Raw genomic sequence first — 19513 nt, forward strand, 5'->3', positions numbered from 1 at the left:
CAAAAAAACAGATACACACAGTTCTAGTGTTCGGAAAGTAAAAGCAAACACAGAAAACAGCATATGTCTCCCAAAAAAATGACATCTACTGTATCTACTCTATTAAAATGGACTCTACCCGTCTCTCTCACTTATCCTCTGTATTCTGTGTACAGAGTCTTGGGGGCTTGGAGCCTATGCCAGGGCACTTAGGGCACAAAGTGGGGCACAGACACATAAACACTCACGCGTTCATTCACACACTACATGCAATTTGGGAACGCAAATTAATCTAATCTGCATGTCTTTGGACTGTGGGAGTAAACATGGAAAACCCGGAGAAAACCCACCAAGCGAGGAGAAGCCTCTCAACACCATTAGAAAAAGGACCTCTAGAGCATCAAGTTACAGTTGTATTGACTTTAGCATCCTTTTTTTTTTTTTTAAGATAATAAAGACCATCTAACGATAATATACTGACTATGATAAACCGATTACAGGGGACTATTTAAAAAGCAGGTGCATGCAGATGACTCTTTTGTTGTTATTGTCTTTGATATAATAATTAGCATAAAATTAAAATAATGAGTGACCTGACTTTGCATTAAAAAAGAAAAAAACAAAAATTATCTAAATTTGAAAAGACACCCATTTTCAGCAAAAAAAAAAAAAAAAAAAAAAAAAAAGTCAATAGATCAGCCTGGAAAATACATCAAATTCATTTTAAAAGTGATTTGATTTTTTCAGGTTAATACCGGACACAAATGATACTCTGTGTGCAGGCTGGGACATTAATGTAATTCAGACCCTTTTATTGTGAAGGAGCTGGCGCCACTCATCGGAAAAAGAATCCTAGCTAAGATCCATGGAATCCTGCATCATATCCACACATTGAGGACATCCTGGTATACTTGCAATCAAGAAGCAAGACTCAGTCGAACTTCTCAGTCGAACCAGTGCCTTTTTTTTTTTTTAGATAAAAGAGCTGGAACTAAGAGAAACAGCGTTGATTTAACAGTGCACTAAAAAGGGGGGGGGATGGATAGACCTCATAATCAGGACAACTGGAACAGTGTCACTCAAAAGAGATATGTCCTCCATGAGTTCTGTATGTGACTGCATGAACAAGAACTGATTGGCAGAATAAAATCCACACTAGTCCATTAGTCTATACCTCTCCATTACAGAGCTAGAGAAAAGCCATTTCAGCTCAATGAAGAAGCCTAGTCTGAACAAACACTGTTATTCATGAATCAGGAATGGATTTTACACATCCGTTAAACTAGAAAGCAGCATGTGCCAAGGTATACAGGTTATAAAAGGTTTATATTTTGCAAGTTTAAAACAGATTTAGATGCATGCACCAAAAATAAGAGCCATCACATGTAGAAGAAAGATGAAAAATCTCCATAATTTAAATCTCAACAATAATAACTTGGGTTTGGACAATATGACATGACTTTTATTTAAAAATGAATGCTAATTAATATAATTGATCTTAATCTATGAAGGAAAAACTGCATCGTAAAAACTATCTAGTAGTTACTGCATTAGATTGTATTTTATTAGATAACGTTATCGCACATACCTACATGCCAAGCCAGGAATAATTCTGTTAAATCCTCCCTCAATCAATAAGGGTCTTTTTGTCAGGAAGTTACCTAGAATTTTATTAAAGATAAGATTTAGACTTCTGAACCCTTTTCATATCTTGAGAAAGCCCCACACCTGGTGCTCAAATAGCAACTCAGAAAAGGTAAATCTCTAGAGACAGCTCACCCAGACATGACTGAGGATGAATAGGAACATTACTGCAACAATCATTGCAAAGATCCAAAAAAAAGGACATGTCAGATAACAAGTTTATATTCTACTCTTAAAGGAAGCCAGACAGCGCACCTTTTTATGCCATGGAGAAAGCTTTAATGTTACTGAGAGGACCCACTTCATAAAAAGGTGACATAAAACCATTTCCTCCTTTCAAATTGGCAAGGGTTGGACATGGTCAATTAAGACATGTGAAACTGGCAGCTTGACCACAGAGACAAAATCACACCAAAAATGTGTTCCAATTTGGCGCTGCAAATACTTAAAAGCCATAGCAGGAACAGAGAGCAATAACACAACAGATCTCTCTAACAGCCAGATTGATCTCAGGCCAACAGGATGCTTCACTATCTTTCAGCAGTTGTGTGAATCCTTAAGTGCCCAGTCTTCTTTTTTTATGCGAAGCACACAACACTGCATAAAAACAATCTGTTCTAAACTACAGTCTTATGGAGCTGAAATTGCAATAAAAGCAGAACAAATTTCAGACAAGAATCAAACATGACCCTGTTATATGACTAAGAACAGTTGTGAATATAGTTGCGCAGTAAAAGTTAAAGGAATACTTTAAGATTTTTTGCCACCAAATCACTATCCATTGCATCTGTAATAACAACAGTATATCTGCAATTTACATTACCATTAACAGCAAGTAAAAAAAGTACAAAACTATTTGTACTTGAAATTTATAATAGAAGTTAAACAAAGTAGACTTGTGTTCCTGAATGTTTACCCGAAATATGCAGATATGTGGAGAATGTCTATGGAGAAAGTATAGAACACCATCATGAATTCTTTCATTAAATGTACTGGTAAATTAAGCTGTATCTTTCCTCCTCTCAGAGGTGGAATTACTTTTTCAGAGGCCAAAAATTGAGATATGCATTGCCAACATACCGAATTAGATCAAATGAATAAGGCACAAACCCTAATTTAAAGTGTGAACAACCTGATTTATTTTCTTTTTTTAAGATTTAGCACTGGGCTACAATTAGCTTAAGCTTTATCACAATTTTTTGCAAATCATACAGATAAGTGTTTACACAAGAAATTTGGTACTTAAAACATCCTCTCATGCTAATTAAGGTAAACCTTGACTTCTGCTCTTCAACTTTTAGCCCTTTAACTTTATCCTCATTCACATTGTCTGCAGCAATCTGTGCACTTGAACTTTTATGGGGTTATGTTGGCTTCACGTGATAGACATGAGCTTTGTAGGGAAAATGAGTCGCACTTCATGAGTGTGATCAACAAACACATGCTAGTATGAAGAAAATGTAAGGATTTGTCTTGATGTCCAGGATGTTTGACTTGACACGTTTTGGCTCACAAACATTAACAATACTAAAACATTATAAATTGTACAGGTCTATTTTAACAAAATGATAAAGATTGATAAAACTTTCTAGACAGTAATTAAATTATGGCACAAACAAACTTACCAAATGATTGTGTTTTTGTTTGTCACCACCTCGATTTAACTAAGTTAATAGTTAAGTTCTGTTGGATAATTATTGTAGTGATTTCACTGCAGTTGGATAACTACCACAGTAATGATGATACTGCATATGGCAATATGAAAACAATAGTAAAAAAACAAAAAAAAAACAACAACAGTAGAACTCACGGCTATGCTCAATAGTGAAAGATCATTTCCATACTTATACTGTAAAGAGAACTCAAGGGATTGGGACTAAACTGCTGGATAGCCTTAAGAAAACCTTTTATCAGTGAGGCTAATGAAAAAAAAAAAAGATTCGTTGTTATATAGCATAAAAAATTAAATTGAAAAAAGGGCATGTGGTCTGAAAAGTCCAAATTCACCCCTGTCCATGGTCCCCATGATGGTGCAAATAATCAGGTTAAGAAGAGAGGCAGATGAAGTGATGTGCCTCTCAATTCTAGTGTCTATTGTTAGAGCAATCAATTATGGCAAAAATTATAATCATAATTATTTGAGTCAATATTGAGATCACAATTATTAAAAAAGATTATTCATTGATTGTGGACCATGCATTTATTATTGTATAAGTTGAAATATAACAGCTAAAAAGCATTTTTTTTCAGCCATAACATATAGCAAATCCTTTAAGTATCATGTAAATGTGTTATTTCTTTATGCATCCGAGACCTGGATGGGAAGGTGATTGCATAAACAAGAGATCCATCTATCGATGACTGTGCAGCTGTGTGGTTCTTTTTTTACCTGAATTTAATTCACTTTTCTTGTTGACCAGAGTCTAGCTTCCCATTTTTTCTCAACCTGAACCAACGATTGCATAAAATCATGACCGATTTGAACTTTTTGCTCTTCTCTGTGGTAATCAAACTGCCTGATTGTATTAAAGGATGTTATACAATTATAAATTTTTTGCTCACAAGTAACCAATCTTGCAAAGTATAATCTTTGACTGAATCAAACATATGCGAGTAAGCTCGGGCTTTGAGGGAGGGGTGATTTCTAACACAAAACAAAAAACATTATTGTGGGATGGAATGTGTAACAATCATTTAACCTTGTTTATCTTGTTATCATAGTCATTGGAAGCCAATAATGATTGAATTTAATTAATTGCATAGCACTGACTACCGTACAAGCCTATGGGGGCAGTGTTATGATTTAAAGTTGTTTCAGTTGTCCAGATGTAAAATCAGCAACATTATGTGCCCAAAAAATGTGGTCAGCTGATGACTTGAATATACTACATGACCATAATTTTCACATGAAACATTTTTTTCTTCCCTGATGCCACAGGCATATTCCAAGATGATGATGCCAGGATTAATCAGGCACAAATCGTGAAAGGGAGCATGAGACATCATTTTCACATGTGTATTAGACACCACAGAGTCCAGCTCTTAGACCCATTAGAATCTGCTGCAGAAGACTTTACGACCTAAGATCTAAGACAGAAATTAGTGTTAATGTTAAAGTTAATAATTAAATCTGGAATAGAATAACTGTTGTGGCATTGCATATGTTTATCAAAACAATGCCACAGCCATAATCAAGGCAAAAGGTCCAATGAAATAATAGAGGGTTTGACTTACAACTTACAATACAGAGAAGTTAATATTGAGAACAGAAAAATGCTTTATGATCAAGCATTACAAATAACCCCTTAAATGAAAAACCAGTGACATGGTGGTGAATAGAAATGAAATTTAAAAAATCTAATTCTTTTCATCATCTTTTAAGTGTCACCAGGTAGCAGATTTAGAAATCAATACTCAACATACAGTATATGTTTTATGTTTGTATTATGTAATTACATTTTAATATTTAATGATAATATATGCTAATAACATTTACCCATAGTAAAACAGTTTGTCATTACAGAAAAAAAGTAAATAGTATGTAGTAATACTTACTACTAATACAATACTTGCATTAAATTCATTGTGTTAAATAAGTGTTAAATATGGCTAAACAGACTGTAGGCCTCCAGAAGAACTAGAGGCGTTCTATCCCCAGGCAGTGCTTTGAGTTGATGTTTCTTTTAGAGCTGAAAGTTGCCAGGTTGTGTATTAACTCACCTTGGCATAATTGGTGGTTTTGATGAACCATTGCCTAAGGAGTTTCTGCTCCACACGCGCACCAGACCGCCACGAACAGCCGTTTTCATCCACCTGCTCATCAGCCAAGACTGTCTGATCCACTGGGTCCCAGTTTACCAGTGCCTGAAGAGAGAGACACTTTGGTATTAATTATATTTAAGTTCTGTTTGAGCAAAGATCTGTGAGCTAACTAAAGACACACTAGATGTGTGTCTTTGCATTGATTTCTTGGGGGAGTTAAAGTCATGGTGCTCAGGGGAAAGATGCTAGAAACACAGCACACAAGGTTGGATGCAAACGTTGCCTGGTAGGAGAGAACAGCTTCCCACTCTTTCTTTGAGGTGGAAGAAGCTAGATGAGTTCATGTTTCATGTTTCTTGGCTCTGGCTTCAGGTGCCAATCACATAGCACACATCTACATTTAATAAATGCAATGTTATATGTAAAGCCAACCTGAATAATGCAAAGCCATACAACACATGCACACTCACACACAGTACTGTGTGAACCTCATACAAACAGAATCACAAGAGAAACTTGCTGGACAGGAAACAAAAACTCAGTGTTTATTATTTTTTTTCAGACAATAGTCCCTTATGTTTTAGAAAGAAGGTTCTGTCCAACGTTCTCAACACATTCTCTTAATTTGCAAACAACACACTATGTCTCAAAGGATAGAAAGTCTCAATTTCACAGTGTGTATGTGTCTTCCTCTCTCTCTCTCTCTCTCTCTCTCTGTCAGCAATGTACACACTACAGTTAGACATACTAAACTGACCTAAACTGAATGTGTAATATATTCAAATCAAAAAGCATATGTAAATATATTTCAGAATTAATCTGCAACATTTAGCTTCAATCCTACAAACTTTGTTTGGTTAAAAATTATACTATAATAAAAATTATATATGATCAATATGTAATCCATAAACAAGTACTTTTAAAAGCTTCAAACATGTATAAAAACTGTTTTAAAAAATCCTCTATAAGTCATGTGACCACATTTTAACTGGTAGTGTATACACTTCACCTACATATGTGTTGGGAGTACAGTTTTTTTTCCTCTAAACTATACTTAAAGGGATAGTTCAGAAGTCTGTCCTAAATCAGAATTGAGGTGTATTACCATAGATTTCGTTCCAGCCCTAGGGCTAGCCATATGGTAAGTTCCAAGAGAGAGAGAGAAAAAAAAAAAAAGTTAAATATTTAGTTTATACAAAACACACTAACTTTGAAAGATAAAACATGATTTAGCTCAGTGGGACTGCAGGAGCTTCATATGAAGCTTCATATGTTTTGGGTGGCAAACTTCACAGAGAGGAAAATTTATAAAGAAGACGACTTGCCCAAGAATAGTAATGCACTTATGCACATGAACCTCAATTTTGATTTAAGACAGACTTGAAAAACTATTCCTTCAAAGCTTTGAGGCAAACATATTTAATACACGTATGTGGGTAACACCTCATGTTCAAACAAACATGCATATTATATATCTTACCTCCTTCTGATATGCCAGTCCCGCTTTAAAAAGCTTCACAAACATATATTGCGTCCACTTGTAATAATCAGGCAAGCAAGTGGTGACTTCCTGTCAACAGATTGGAATGAAAAATTGATTTCTGAGCAACTTCAATCATGTTTTCATTTAAATAATGAATGCACGTAATAATTTATGCTACAGCATCTAGCAGGTTAGCGGATTACTTATATGGCCATCTTGCTTTAAAATCTTATACCAGACTAAAGGTGTTTAAAGTTCTTCAGAAGTCTGATTTTTAAAGAGTAGAGTGTTTGAAAACCACTTGAATGGCATTAATACACTGCCTGGCCAAAAAAATAAAGTTGCACACCCTAATCGTCCGACTAAATTTGGCTTTGATTACAAAGTGCAATGTGGAGGCCTATTCATGTGTAAAAATGGATCCACATGCTGCCAGAACCACTCTTTCACAGTTTGAGTCCTGAAATATGCCTATGCCATCAGGAAAAACTGCATTGATGGAATAACTTTGTCTTTTTAATCAATTCTTTGTTATTAAGTCAACAGAAAGAATTAATGACTCTCAAGATACTCAATAGCAGTGATAAAATTATCTCACTAATGGGAAATGTAGTAAAGGTAACAGCTTTTCTTACATGTAGTGATCTAACAAAATCTGATAATCGACTGACTCACACAGGCATACTGTAGATTGTTCCATTATCAGGTTACCAGATGATTTATGTAAAAACTTGTTGATCAAATCAAATCAATCACAATTAATTTAAACAAATTATGTCACTTTTTTGTAGTTATCTGAGTATTTCACGCATTTTAAACACTAATGCAAATCGATGCAGTCAGTACACAGTGCTGGCATGAATTTCACTAAAATAAACAAATTTCTCTACATCTGCCAAGTGAGGTGTCAGCTCTGGAAGAATGGGACATTATTTCTGCTAGTACTGGAAATATCATCCATCTATTCACATGGTAACCAGTCACTTTTACAAACATGTGCCTCGGGAAGCATCATGGCAACACTAACTCAGAGCTTCAGAGTCAACAGCTGTGATGATGAAATGATGCAAGGTTAGCAAACTGTACTGAAAGCAATGTGGTTCCTCACCTGCGGAGAAACACACACGTGTCAGATTTCCTCCCTACTCACCCTGTCCCAATTAAAGCACAGCCCCAGGCTGTTCAGCTGCTCCCGCATGGACTGGATGTTACTGTAGGGAGAGTGAGAATGTAAAGTAAAGGTCAAGGACTGGCAAAGACCTGATGGCTTGATGTGTGTGGGTGGATGTGTCCTGATGGTGACTGTTATGTTATTGTCAGCATTTGCTTACACATAGATCATTCCTAGGACTGTAAAACTCATTACATTTGCATAAATGACATCTCCAAGCATGCTATATACACAGCTCTTAAAGAGTGTATGAGAGATAGAGAGACTAGGTCAGAAAACAGTGAACAGTTTTATTATTACAGATTAGCAAACAGTTGTCTTACTGGGCTTAGTATCATATTCTCATAATTCCATCTATGTACACGATACATGCTACAAATATTACCAAAGCAAAGGACGCTGCACAAGCATCCATGGTATGGCTAAAATAAAAAACAAAGCAGATGAGAAGGGAGAGTATATAGTACACAGCTACCTCTTAGTCCAGTGTTCAGGGTCGAGGCCACGCTCGATGGCAGCATTCTCAGCAGGAAGACCGAAAGCATCCCAGCCCATCGGGTTCAGAACCTGCCATAAGAACACAAGCTCGTTTGCAAAAAAAAAAAAAAAGGCAAATCCAGTCTCATTTCCTTTCCATGACTCTAACCTGAAGCAATATCTTTATTTGATGCTAGAGGTAAGGATTTGTCCAAAGGCAGAGGGGGTTCATAATGCCTACAGTATATCCTGCTAATAAATCTGCAGCCTCAAGGCTTATTATTGTGTTACAGAGCTTCATGGGTTATGGGGCTGTATAATGAAATAAAGCCCTTATGAAAGGCATCTGTCACTCACACATGCAATATAGGAATTAACTATTAGGCAGAAAATGTCATGTCACAAAGTATTAAGCATTATACAGTTTACAGTAGTGTTTCCGGTTAAAAACTATGATGCGATGTCAAGATTACAAAAGGTGTGCATGTGCATTGGGAATTGACAGCGATTATTGAACAAGCCAAATAATAAACATTATTTTTACATGAATAATAGAGCATTGATATTTTAAATTTATACGACACTATGTCTATTTGACTTCTGTAATGATCAAATCTTATTAATCCTTCGCCTCCTCCTATCTCACTCTATACACTCTCTATACACTATATTGTTATAATTAAACATAGACAATGAGAGTAAAGAACTCTATTTTTAGTCATGATCCTGAGAGACGGCGAGAAACTGAAGAAGAGTGAAAGAGGAAAGAAAAGAAAAAAATAGAAAGCTTGCAAAAGGTAAGGACGAAAGCATAGAGGGATAAAGAGAGAGAGACAGAGAGAGAGAGAGAGAGAGAGAGAAGACTTCGCCTCAGAAAGGTTTGCCACTCGTGCTGAAGCGGAGGAGAATCAGTATCCTTGGTAACTGCCTGCACCTCATTTGTTAAGCAAAGCTGTTCGCTATAAAGCCAAGAGGGTGCTAAAACTCCACTGTACCGAGAAGTATGAACAACAGGCAAACATGACAAATATCACACGGTCTGAGTCTGCTAATTAGATTAGGGTGGAGATGGTAGAACCACCATAAGACAAAGTCCTTAGGACAAGCAAATTAACAACCAGTGGAAAGCGTGCAGTCCCGCACAATCTTGTCTCGCTTACTGTTATTACTACAAACGTCTTGCTACTGCACGAATGTAATGATGAGGTACAAAAAAAAAGAGTTAAAATTAGAACAAAAGATTGGAAGGGGCATGTAGCTTAACATTAAAAACTGTTATTGCTGAAAATCATCAATGTTCAGTCTCACACACACACACAGCTAATTCAATATGTGATGCAGTGATGTGACCGAACCATCTGTATTTTTCCCTTGCTTTTCTGCAGCTACTGTGATCTTTTTGTTTTGTCTGTTGATTGGCTTTAGTTTCCTTCACAGGGTGTGAAAGTGAAGTGCGAGCTGAAGGAAATCAAGCAGCTGAGTCAGATCAATCTAAGATTCTTTACTCTTAACCTGTATTGAACATGACTTCTGTTGTCTTGGTGGTGTGGTGCAGGTCATAGCACATCACCTGCACCTCATCTCTGACATAAGGAAGACCTGGGTGCTGTTCATCCATCTGAACTATTCACTGTCCCTTTAAAACAGTTTGTTATTGAGAAGGTACGCTTCCATCATGTCCATGTTTTCTACTGGCTCTGATAGCTGACTCACTCCAACATCAGGACTGTTATGGGCCATGTGCCAAATGACCATGTTAAGAGAAAGCAGCAGGAGTGGGTTTATTAAGCCAGATAAAAAACGATCAGTGAAGTAGCCTTCTAATTATATTCTTTTGTATGTATCCAACTCGCATTTTATATAAAACTTAGTAAAAAAACTGTTGCATATGGAAATATAAAGGGCCATCTTTGTTTCTCATGTGTGAAATTACACAAAAAAGTCAGTGGTGTAAATGCATTTCTTTATGTTAAAGTTATTTGCATCAGCTGAGGAAATTTAATAAGAATATTTATCCATTAGTATTGGTCACTTGGGCTAAGTGGTATGCTTCTCGTCTGGAATGTGGAAAGTGCCTAGGATGGGCATAAAAGGCATAAAATCTGTGCCAAAGTCAAAATGACCCCGTAATGGAAGCAGTTAAAAGTACTACAGTATTTGTCATTTCATTATTATAGCCTGACGATACTAAATTATTTAATTAGCACTGAAGCTCTTGAAGAAATGTGTAATATTCCCTTGCGGCCCATGTAGTTAGGTTTTACTCACTACTCCAGAATGTGCTTTTTCATACTTGCATACTTTTATTCTAATGTTAAAATTTCTTAAAGATGTAACACCTAATTCATTTTATGGAATTCAGTCTCAACTTTTATTTGTAGTAAAGCATCCTAAGCAAACACTGTATACTATCTCTCTTTTACCTTGTGAGATGGCATTACTTTCCACTATTTTATTTTGACAGACCTGACTCAGCTAGTTAGTGATCTATGAGATAAGTACGGTGGTGTAAGTAGTGGTAGCAGTGAAAATGGTGAAGCTTTGGAGATTGTTCTGTTTGAGCAGAGATGAGGAGATGAGAGTAAAACAGAGTAAAGGCTTAAAGTGCTGCAGCATCATTCTTCAACACTATTAGGAATATAGAGAATATTCAGAGAATATGGGTAATGGAGGAAACTGTTAAGTCAATTAGATCAACCTGTGAATAGACTGATTTTCATTTGCTATTAAGATCATATAGTGTAATACAGGGAGGATTTTTCAATTGACAATTTACACTTTTCACTTAATAACCTTGCTATTGGTAGCCAACGCTTAGCATTACAGCAACAATACAATATTCCTGTTTTGCAAATCATGGACCAATCATTGGACATTACAGCACAGCACAAACATGTGTCTCAAAACAACCATGCTTGTGCTCCATCATAATCACACATTTAATTTCATAGAGCCCTTCAGCCATTCTCTTGCTCCCCCTTCTAAACTTCCGTAATAAGGAAATCTGACTGAGCAATGTCAGGGTCCAATTCAATCAGTGGCTCTGGGGCTGCTGCTGTCACTGTGACCGTGCTGACACCCAGCCCAAGACCATTAAGTCATCACCGATACAAAGCTCAGAGTTTACAAAACCCAGCAGCTGCCGCATGTTCCTGACATCAGCATGGAGAGGACAGCACAGGCAAACGGAATCGTTTAAAGGCCACACAGAGGCTGTGATAGTAAAACAAACTCAGACAGAAAAGAAAATAGAAAAGCAAATATTTAGAAATTACACTAATAGATTGTGTACTAAATACAGCTCCATCTGAAGGTATTGGAATAGTGAGTCCAATTGTTTTGTTGTGTTGGGTTAATGCCACATAACAGGGGTTCTCAAATTGGTCCTGGACGACTGCACATCTTTAGGTTTTCTTTGCTTGGTTACACCCGCTTCAACCTAAGAAAAGGTTGGTAATTAGCTGTACAGTTAAATCAGGTGTGCTCAGAGGTGAGAAAACAATACATTGTTGTGGGTCCTCCAGAACCAGGGTTGAGAATCATCACTATGCAGTAAAAACATGTTGTAAGATGAATATAAGATGATGGAACAGAATTTCAGCTTTCGTTTTCTGATATATTCTGCTAGATGTGTTAAAAATAGGTACTACCACTAAGTGTGGCATGTTCCAAGTTGCTCAAGAGACCAAAAGTACTAACCGATAGTCTTACAGTAAATAAAAGCAAATAACGTGCCATATTTGGTCGCAGATTCCTTGCTTGCAATAACTGCATCCAACAGTTACTCACCGATATCAGCACACATTAGCATCCTTTTTTTTTTCAGATGATTTCTTTACATTTTATTTTCAGGCTTGTAGTATATCATGTTTTAGCTGATTTAAAAATTCTCCACTTTTTCCCCCCTGATGTCTCTTGTTGTGCTGGCAGTATTTTGCATCATTGTCTTGTCAAGCTCTTTCCAATTAGATTGGATGCACCTCTCTCTTAATTGGGTACAAAATGTTTCTGAATTCATTTTGCTGCTAACATCACGACTTACATCATTAATAAAGATTAGTGAGCCCGTTCCAGATGCAGCCATGCAAGTCCAAGCCATGACACTACCTTCACCATGCTTGATCATTCACCGTGTATGTTTTGGATTATGAGCAGATAATTTCTTTCTCAGCACTTTGGCCTTTCCCTTACCATGTTAGAGGTTGATCTTTGTTCCAGAATTATTTTTTTTGACTCTAGTGTATCTTGCAGTCAAGTATGGGCTTGACCGCATTACAGTACCTTCACCACTGCCCTGTGGATGCTGTTTATATCGCTGTATTGGGGTTTTTCTTCACAGCTTGTAATGTTTATGTAATCAACTGCTGCTGCTTTCTTTGGTTAACCTGTTTCATGTCTGCTTGTTAGTACACCAGTGCTTTTTTTTCAAGACATTACAAATTGATGTACTGGCCATGCATATGCTTGTGCAATGTCTCATTGATTTTTCCTCTTTTCCTAACTTGGTTTACTTTTCTTCCAAAGACAGATCTCTGTTGTTCACGTTTTTACAATTTATCCTTTTAAAGACCAGATGCAGTCTTTGCAGCACACATATATACTTACGCACACACATACATGCGTACATACACATATTGTACACACACACACATACACACGTACATACACATACACACGTACACACACATACACCTACACACACATACTGTATGCACACACATATGGTATACACAAATATACACACATATAATATGCACACACATATACACATATATATCCACACAAACTGTATGCACACACATGCGCATATACACACGTCATATACACACATATATATATATATATATATATATATATATATATATATATACACACACTGTACACACATACAGGCAATTTGGAAATGCCAATTAGTCCTCTCTGCATGTCTTTGGACAGTGGAGTGAAACCCACAGAGCGCAGGGAGAACATGCAAATGCCACGCACACAGACCCAAGGCAGAAATCGAACCCTCGACCCTAGATGTATAAGGCGACAATGCTAACCACTACACCACCATTGTGTCTCAAGGCTCTCAATTATTTTTAAAATATTACACAACGTACCTGGTGAACAAGAAACTCTTGTAAGGTAAAAAATATATTTAAAGATCAGGAAATAAATCTAAAATGCTGTTGCAATCCTTTTGAAGGAGCTGTATATTAAACTAGTCACATACTGCTGCAGATTTTAGAGCCTAGTCTTTTACCCTTTTCATCGGTTTCGGCTGTCTATTAATTAGAAATGTGAGTTGACATTTTCATTCTTTTCAAATTCCTCTATCTTGAAATCACATTGATGATATAAAGTGGAGACCTTGACCAAGGAGACGTGTAGCACAAAAAACATGGGCCATCAATTTCAAGCAGAGTTGAAGGAAAAATAAATCAGGAGAGAACAGCTTCCCACTCTTTTTTTTTTTTGACACACACAGGGGCTGACAGGAGTGGAACCTAACATGGTCTTCTGCTCCTATGGCCCATTCACCTCAAGGTTTGATGTGGCGTGCATTCTGAGATGCTTATCATGAAACCACGGCTGCTTATTTGAGTTTCTACAGACTTCCTGTCAGGTCAGACCAGCCTGGTCATTCTCCTCTGATCTCTCTCATCAAGGTGTTTCAGCTTGCAGACCCTATGCTCAAAGAACATTTTTTGTACCATTCTGTATAAACTCTCGAGAATGTTGTGTGCGAACGTACAGTATACAAACACAAACACACCATCCACTTTTGTTTGGAAGACATGTGTCCATTCACAACAACATGTAGGGTTGAGTGTAATTCCTTTATGTTATCTATCGAGAAGAGTCTTCAGGAAACATGGGTTCGCCATTTTTGGTTTCTTTGTCACATAACAAGCTACGTGTTTCTGTATTATTAACTTTTTACATAGTATGAGACAAAGAACACTTTCCAATGACATCATGCCCAGTTGTGTTTTATTCCTAGCATATTTCTTTTAAAAAATTGAAAAAAAGAATGTTAAAACATGAACATGCGCCAAAGTAGACAGTACTGAAATGAAAAGAAGAACAATATTACCTTGTTGTCGTTTCTAAGTTAATTTTCCCTAAAAAAAACTAACATGGACACAATTAGCGTGTTGATTTACTATGGTATGCATAATGCAAGTGTTCGAAGTGTGTGTGTGCACCGCCTCGCTGTAGACAGTGTTCACCTCGTTCACGCAGATTCTCAAACATATCCCGAAACAAAGGTTGCTGCAGTTTTGGGAGACACAATTCTTAGCTGATCTTTACAGTTGAACACACTCTCCTTTAACATTCCCATCAAGTAGCTTCAGGTGGTGTAAGATCGGGGGCACAGGACGGGTATGAGAAAGATTTGTTCTGCCACCTTTTTTAAAACTCGATCCCCAACCACTCACTCACTCATCTTCTATACCGCTTTATCCTGTATTTAGGGTCGTGGGGACCTGGAGCCTATCCCAGGAGGCTTAGGGCACGAGGCAGGGTACACCCTGGACAGGGTGTCAATCTATCGCAGAGCGCACACACACATATACACACACTCACACATCCATTTACACACTACGGGCAATTTGGGAAAGCCAATTAGTCTAACCTGCATATCTTTGGACTGTGGGAGGAAACCGGAGTACCCGAAGAAAACCCACAAAGCACGGGGAAAACATGCAAACTCTATGCACACAGAGACAGGAATCGAGCCTGGCCGGGACTCGAACCCGGACCCTGAAGGTGCAAGGTAACCACTACACCACCGTGCCGTCATCCCCAATCACAACGAGTGAAAATAATACTCAGTTATAAGTACTTTTCCCTCCATCGAGAGACTCATTTCCAACAAAAACGGCACAACACAACCTCCTTTCAAACTACTAACATGCGTGACTTCAGTACTGTACATTGTTGGCGCACACTCTATTTTATATTTTCAATGTGGTCACTCTGCACAGGCCATTTATTAAGTGTCATTGACAAGCATGGGAAATGATGTTTATCTACCTTTTAACATGTGAGAAAACGTACCAATAGAGTTTAAATAACCTGTGAAATTAAGTTAGGACTACAGAAAAGAGGGACAAGTACTTCAAGTTTAGTGATAGAGTTTAGTGATTCTTATGCTCAAACACAACCGATTTAACTAATCTGTTAATTACTAGATTCACTGATCCTCCATAACTGGAGTCAAAGAGGCCTGGTTTAGAGAGTATTCAAAGCATAAAGAATGAACAACAGATAGGAATATGTAAAAAGTCTCTAAATAGCACCAACCTTATGACCTCTCATGCGCTGAAAGTGAGCGATGGTGTCACTGATAGTGTAGACCCTCACATGGCCCATGTGGAGACGTCCAGATGGGTAAGGAAACATGGAGAGGACATAAAATTTCTTCTTCTGGGTGCACTGAATAAAAAGAAGAGAAGAAATATTAAAGCTTAACTATGTTTTCATTATTCAGGCAAGCAGATTTAAAACCCATAGATTATGTGGGTCACAGCCATATGATGCTTTGGCATTCATGTTATGTTGTAGTCCAAGAGGAAGGCATAAAGTGGAAAGCTAAATGTCTGCCTACTTGGGGCTCAAACAGCAAGCATATGTATTATTATTATTGTTGTTGTTATCATAAGTTGTTAATGTGTAACTGAGATACAGGATAAAGCTAAAATTAAGGCTGACTTCATTTAAACAAAAGGAAATTTTAACATCAAACATAAAACCAATCACTGTGACCTGCATTTTCCTTTTACATATACCTTGTGTATTTAAATATGTTATGTTAGAACTTATCTAAAAATTAACAAGTTTAGATCATGTAAATCTGCAAACTGTTGTCCTGCACAAGATCCAGTCATCGCTGTCTAGCACACATGCATGCACATGTACACAAGCACACGCGCACACTTTAAGAACGTTTAATGATTCATAAAGGCTTGACGAAGACTGCTGGTTCAGGAAGCATTCATCAACGCAGGTCATGAGACGCCTGAATTATTCACAGACTGCAAAAACGCACAGTAAAACTGCTCCAGCACAGCCTTGCACTCAATTCCCAGCAAGAAAATGCTACATTTGATGGGAAAAACACTTCAATTTAGGATTAAATGTGGGTTGAAAAGATGACTAAAGCATCTGAGAGGGGTTCATTCTGAATTTTGGAGATAACGGCTCCCTATTCTGTAGTACAGTACCACATTTTAGATTAATCTCCATCCTGCACGTGCAGTGAGAAAAGCACAAGGCACTACCCAAAATAAATGAAATTGCACATGAAACCAGAGAACATTTATAAATGTCAAAGGTCTTTAATGATCTGGACAAGGCTTTAAGAGACAAAGTATTTTTAGAAAAAGGAGGGTTCATAAACATTAATTATAGACTTACACCACAGAAAAACTATTCATCTTTTACAGACAGACAGAGACTCAGTATCCGTTTTCTTTTTTAAAACGTCTGAAGTATTAAAAATGAACAATGAATTTATAGGAAAATAAGGAAGTGACATCATCAAGGCAGAAATTTAAATTACATTTGTTGTCCATTCCTCTAATCCTGTTTAGATTTTCTTGTAAAGGTATGGTTTTATAAGAGCAATCATGCCTTTCATTTTCAGAGAGATGAATGTAAATGCAAGCCTTCATCTGCCCAAAATCAATCAGGAACATAATCTACAACAGTGTTGTGATTACGCAGCCTGTAATTGCAGAGCAAAGTGTGTTTACGGTAATGATACTCATTACACCGGCATAGAGAATCAGAATAAACACAAATATGCTGTTTGTCTTATGTGATATTTTTAAATAAAATGCGTTATATTACCAATAGACATTCTCTACCAATGAACTTTTCCTTAACCTTTACATGCTATAAACTACAGACATGCACTGTACACTTTACTATGTACTATACCCTATAAGTCAAAACTGCAGAACGGCAGCGGAGTAGATTACATAAAAAATTAGTAAGCTACTTGGACTTGGTGTTTGCTACCTAGTTTAGGAAAAAAATCAAAAAGAAAGAAATGGGGAAAAGATAAAGGTATGCAGCTATGTTATCTCCATATAGTATGTACGTAATAATATAAGCTAGTAAAACAATTATGATTTTAACCTTACGTTGCTAGCTTGCGTGACATAATGCTAGGAATAATTGTTTGTGTTCAAATGTCTGATTAAACCTTATTTGAGGCAATTATTGGGAAATCATGGTCAAGGGGAGCTCGCCCAGGCCCCCATACACACAAGAACCACCACTGTAATAACCTAGTGATTCGATAATTATATACGTTTCCAGCGGTCTGTGGAGCACAGCCAAGTACCAATTTTTTTTCCAGTTTTTTTATTATTATTGATCTCATTTCATCTGTGAAAATCACAACACACACCATTATAATTTTTTTCTGTTATTTACCTCTCCGTCATTAGCCTTTTGCCTGGAAAAAACAACCAGGCGAATAAATGAGGTCAAATTGAATGTCAGTGGAAAGTTTAGGAATAATAAGCTCTATGGCTTAAATAACTTGTCAAAATATTATTGCCCATACAGTATTTGAAAACTGTCCATGAAATTCACTGAGTTCGGGAGGTTTAACGGATACTTTGATTTTTGCATTTTTATTGGGTTAAAGATTGCATACAAAAAAAATTGCTTTTGCCATCGTAGTGGCTCAGGCAGCAGGGGCTGTGAGTTGCTGATGAGAGGGTCAAACTCCGCACTCTTGGGCAAGAGCCTAAACCAATGCCATGTGCAATCCAGCCACAGTGCCAGCCAAGTTTTTATTTTTAATTATTCAATTTAAATTTACAATTCCTTACATACAAGTAAGGGCCTCTAGGGTAAAAAGTATGGGAATCACTGTGTTAGACATCTTCATGTCTTTTTACAGATATTCCATATGGTTCTGATCCTTACCTTTTACGTTACCTCTAAAAAGCATTCAAAAGACTTGTCCCATAGGGACGCCAGCCTTTTCTTGGGTCTTCTGTCTGTTTTTTTTTTTTCTTTCTTTTAAGTACCTCCTTATTTGGCTGCATTTATCCTACCCTAAAACCTAAAACCAGTTGTCCTATACTAACACGGATGCTGCCACTATCATGCGTTACCATAGGGACACTATTTAGCCAACTGATAAATAGAACCAGGCTTTTTGCCAAAAATAGTGCTGAATTCATCTCAAAATGTACTGAAAATACAAGAGTAAGGAGAATGGTGCAAGGCTGTGAGATTGAAATGTAAATGAAATGTAAATGAAATGCAAATTCAAAAACAGTACTATACCTTTGAGTGTCTGTACAATTTCATGCATGCAAAAATCCATGAGCAAGCAAAAAAGATTATGGAAACCCGTTGCCGAATTTTTTAAATAGATTTGCCTTGGGTAAAGAACCAGATCTGCAAGACTCATGGACGTAGAGTATTATGGTAAACTGGTATGTTTAGATGCTGTCTTCCCCACTCTCATTGATCACTCAGGTTTGTTGACAGTGATGTGATTGGTTGCTTTACATCTCAGGGAGCCCTCATGTCTGTGTTTCCTTCTGGCTCTCCCTTTAAGTTATGATGTTATAGTTAGTCCCTAGTCGCACTCCACACTAAATATACATTCACCTAATACAATATGTGACTGTGACCATATCTAACTGTTATCTCTCCTTCTCTTCTGTTCTCCCCTCTCCTGTTCTCTCTCTCCCTCTCTTTGTCGAGCTACACATGTTGTTCCTGAGCTGCCATTGATCCAGACTCCCTCTGCCCTCTGGACCTGTCTGACTCACCCTGGTGCCCCGCTTCTGGTTGGAGATCTCGTCACATGGATGCAGCATGTGTCTCTTTGGGATGCGTCTGGTGTCTGGGGACGGTTCCACTCTACCATGAAGACGGCTCTGGCCTCAACTAGTGTTGACAGCTGTTTCTCTGAGAACTTGACTTGGCTGCAGTTGCTCGATAGTTCAGGACTGGAATTTCCTACGAGTCTA

At 37.3% G+C, this 19513-nt stretch overlaps 1 protein-coding gene across 1 annotated transcript in view; it reads right to left on the bottom strand.

Annotated features, from left to right (window-relative positions):
* lars2 (leucyl-tRNA synthetase 2, mitochondrial) overlaps nt 1–19513 on the bottom strand; it is a 59521-nt gene that overhangs the window by 32474 nt on the left and 7534 nt on the right. The window contains exons 3-7 of the mRNA XM_053495149.1: nt 15813–15944; nt 8515–8606; nt 8019–8079; nt 6866–6955; nt 5344–5487 (exon numbers count right to left, since the gene is read on the bottom strand). Coding sequence (XP_053351124.1) covers nt 5344–5487; nt 6866–6955; nt 8019–8079; nt 8515–8606; nt 15813–15944 — 519 coding nt within the window. The remainder of the gene's footprint in view (nt 1–5343; nt 5488–6865; nt 6956–8018; nt 8080–8514; nt 8607–15812; nt 15945–19513) is intronic.

This window comes from Clarias gariepinus, chromosome 4 (genome assembly GCF_024256425.1).
Source record: "Clarias gariepinus isolate MV-2021 ecotype Netherlands chromosome 4, CGAR_prim_01v2, whole genome shotgun sequence".
Lineage (NCBI taxonomy): Eukaryota > Metazoa > Chordata > Actinopteri > Siluriformes > Clariidae > Clarias > Clarias gariepinus.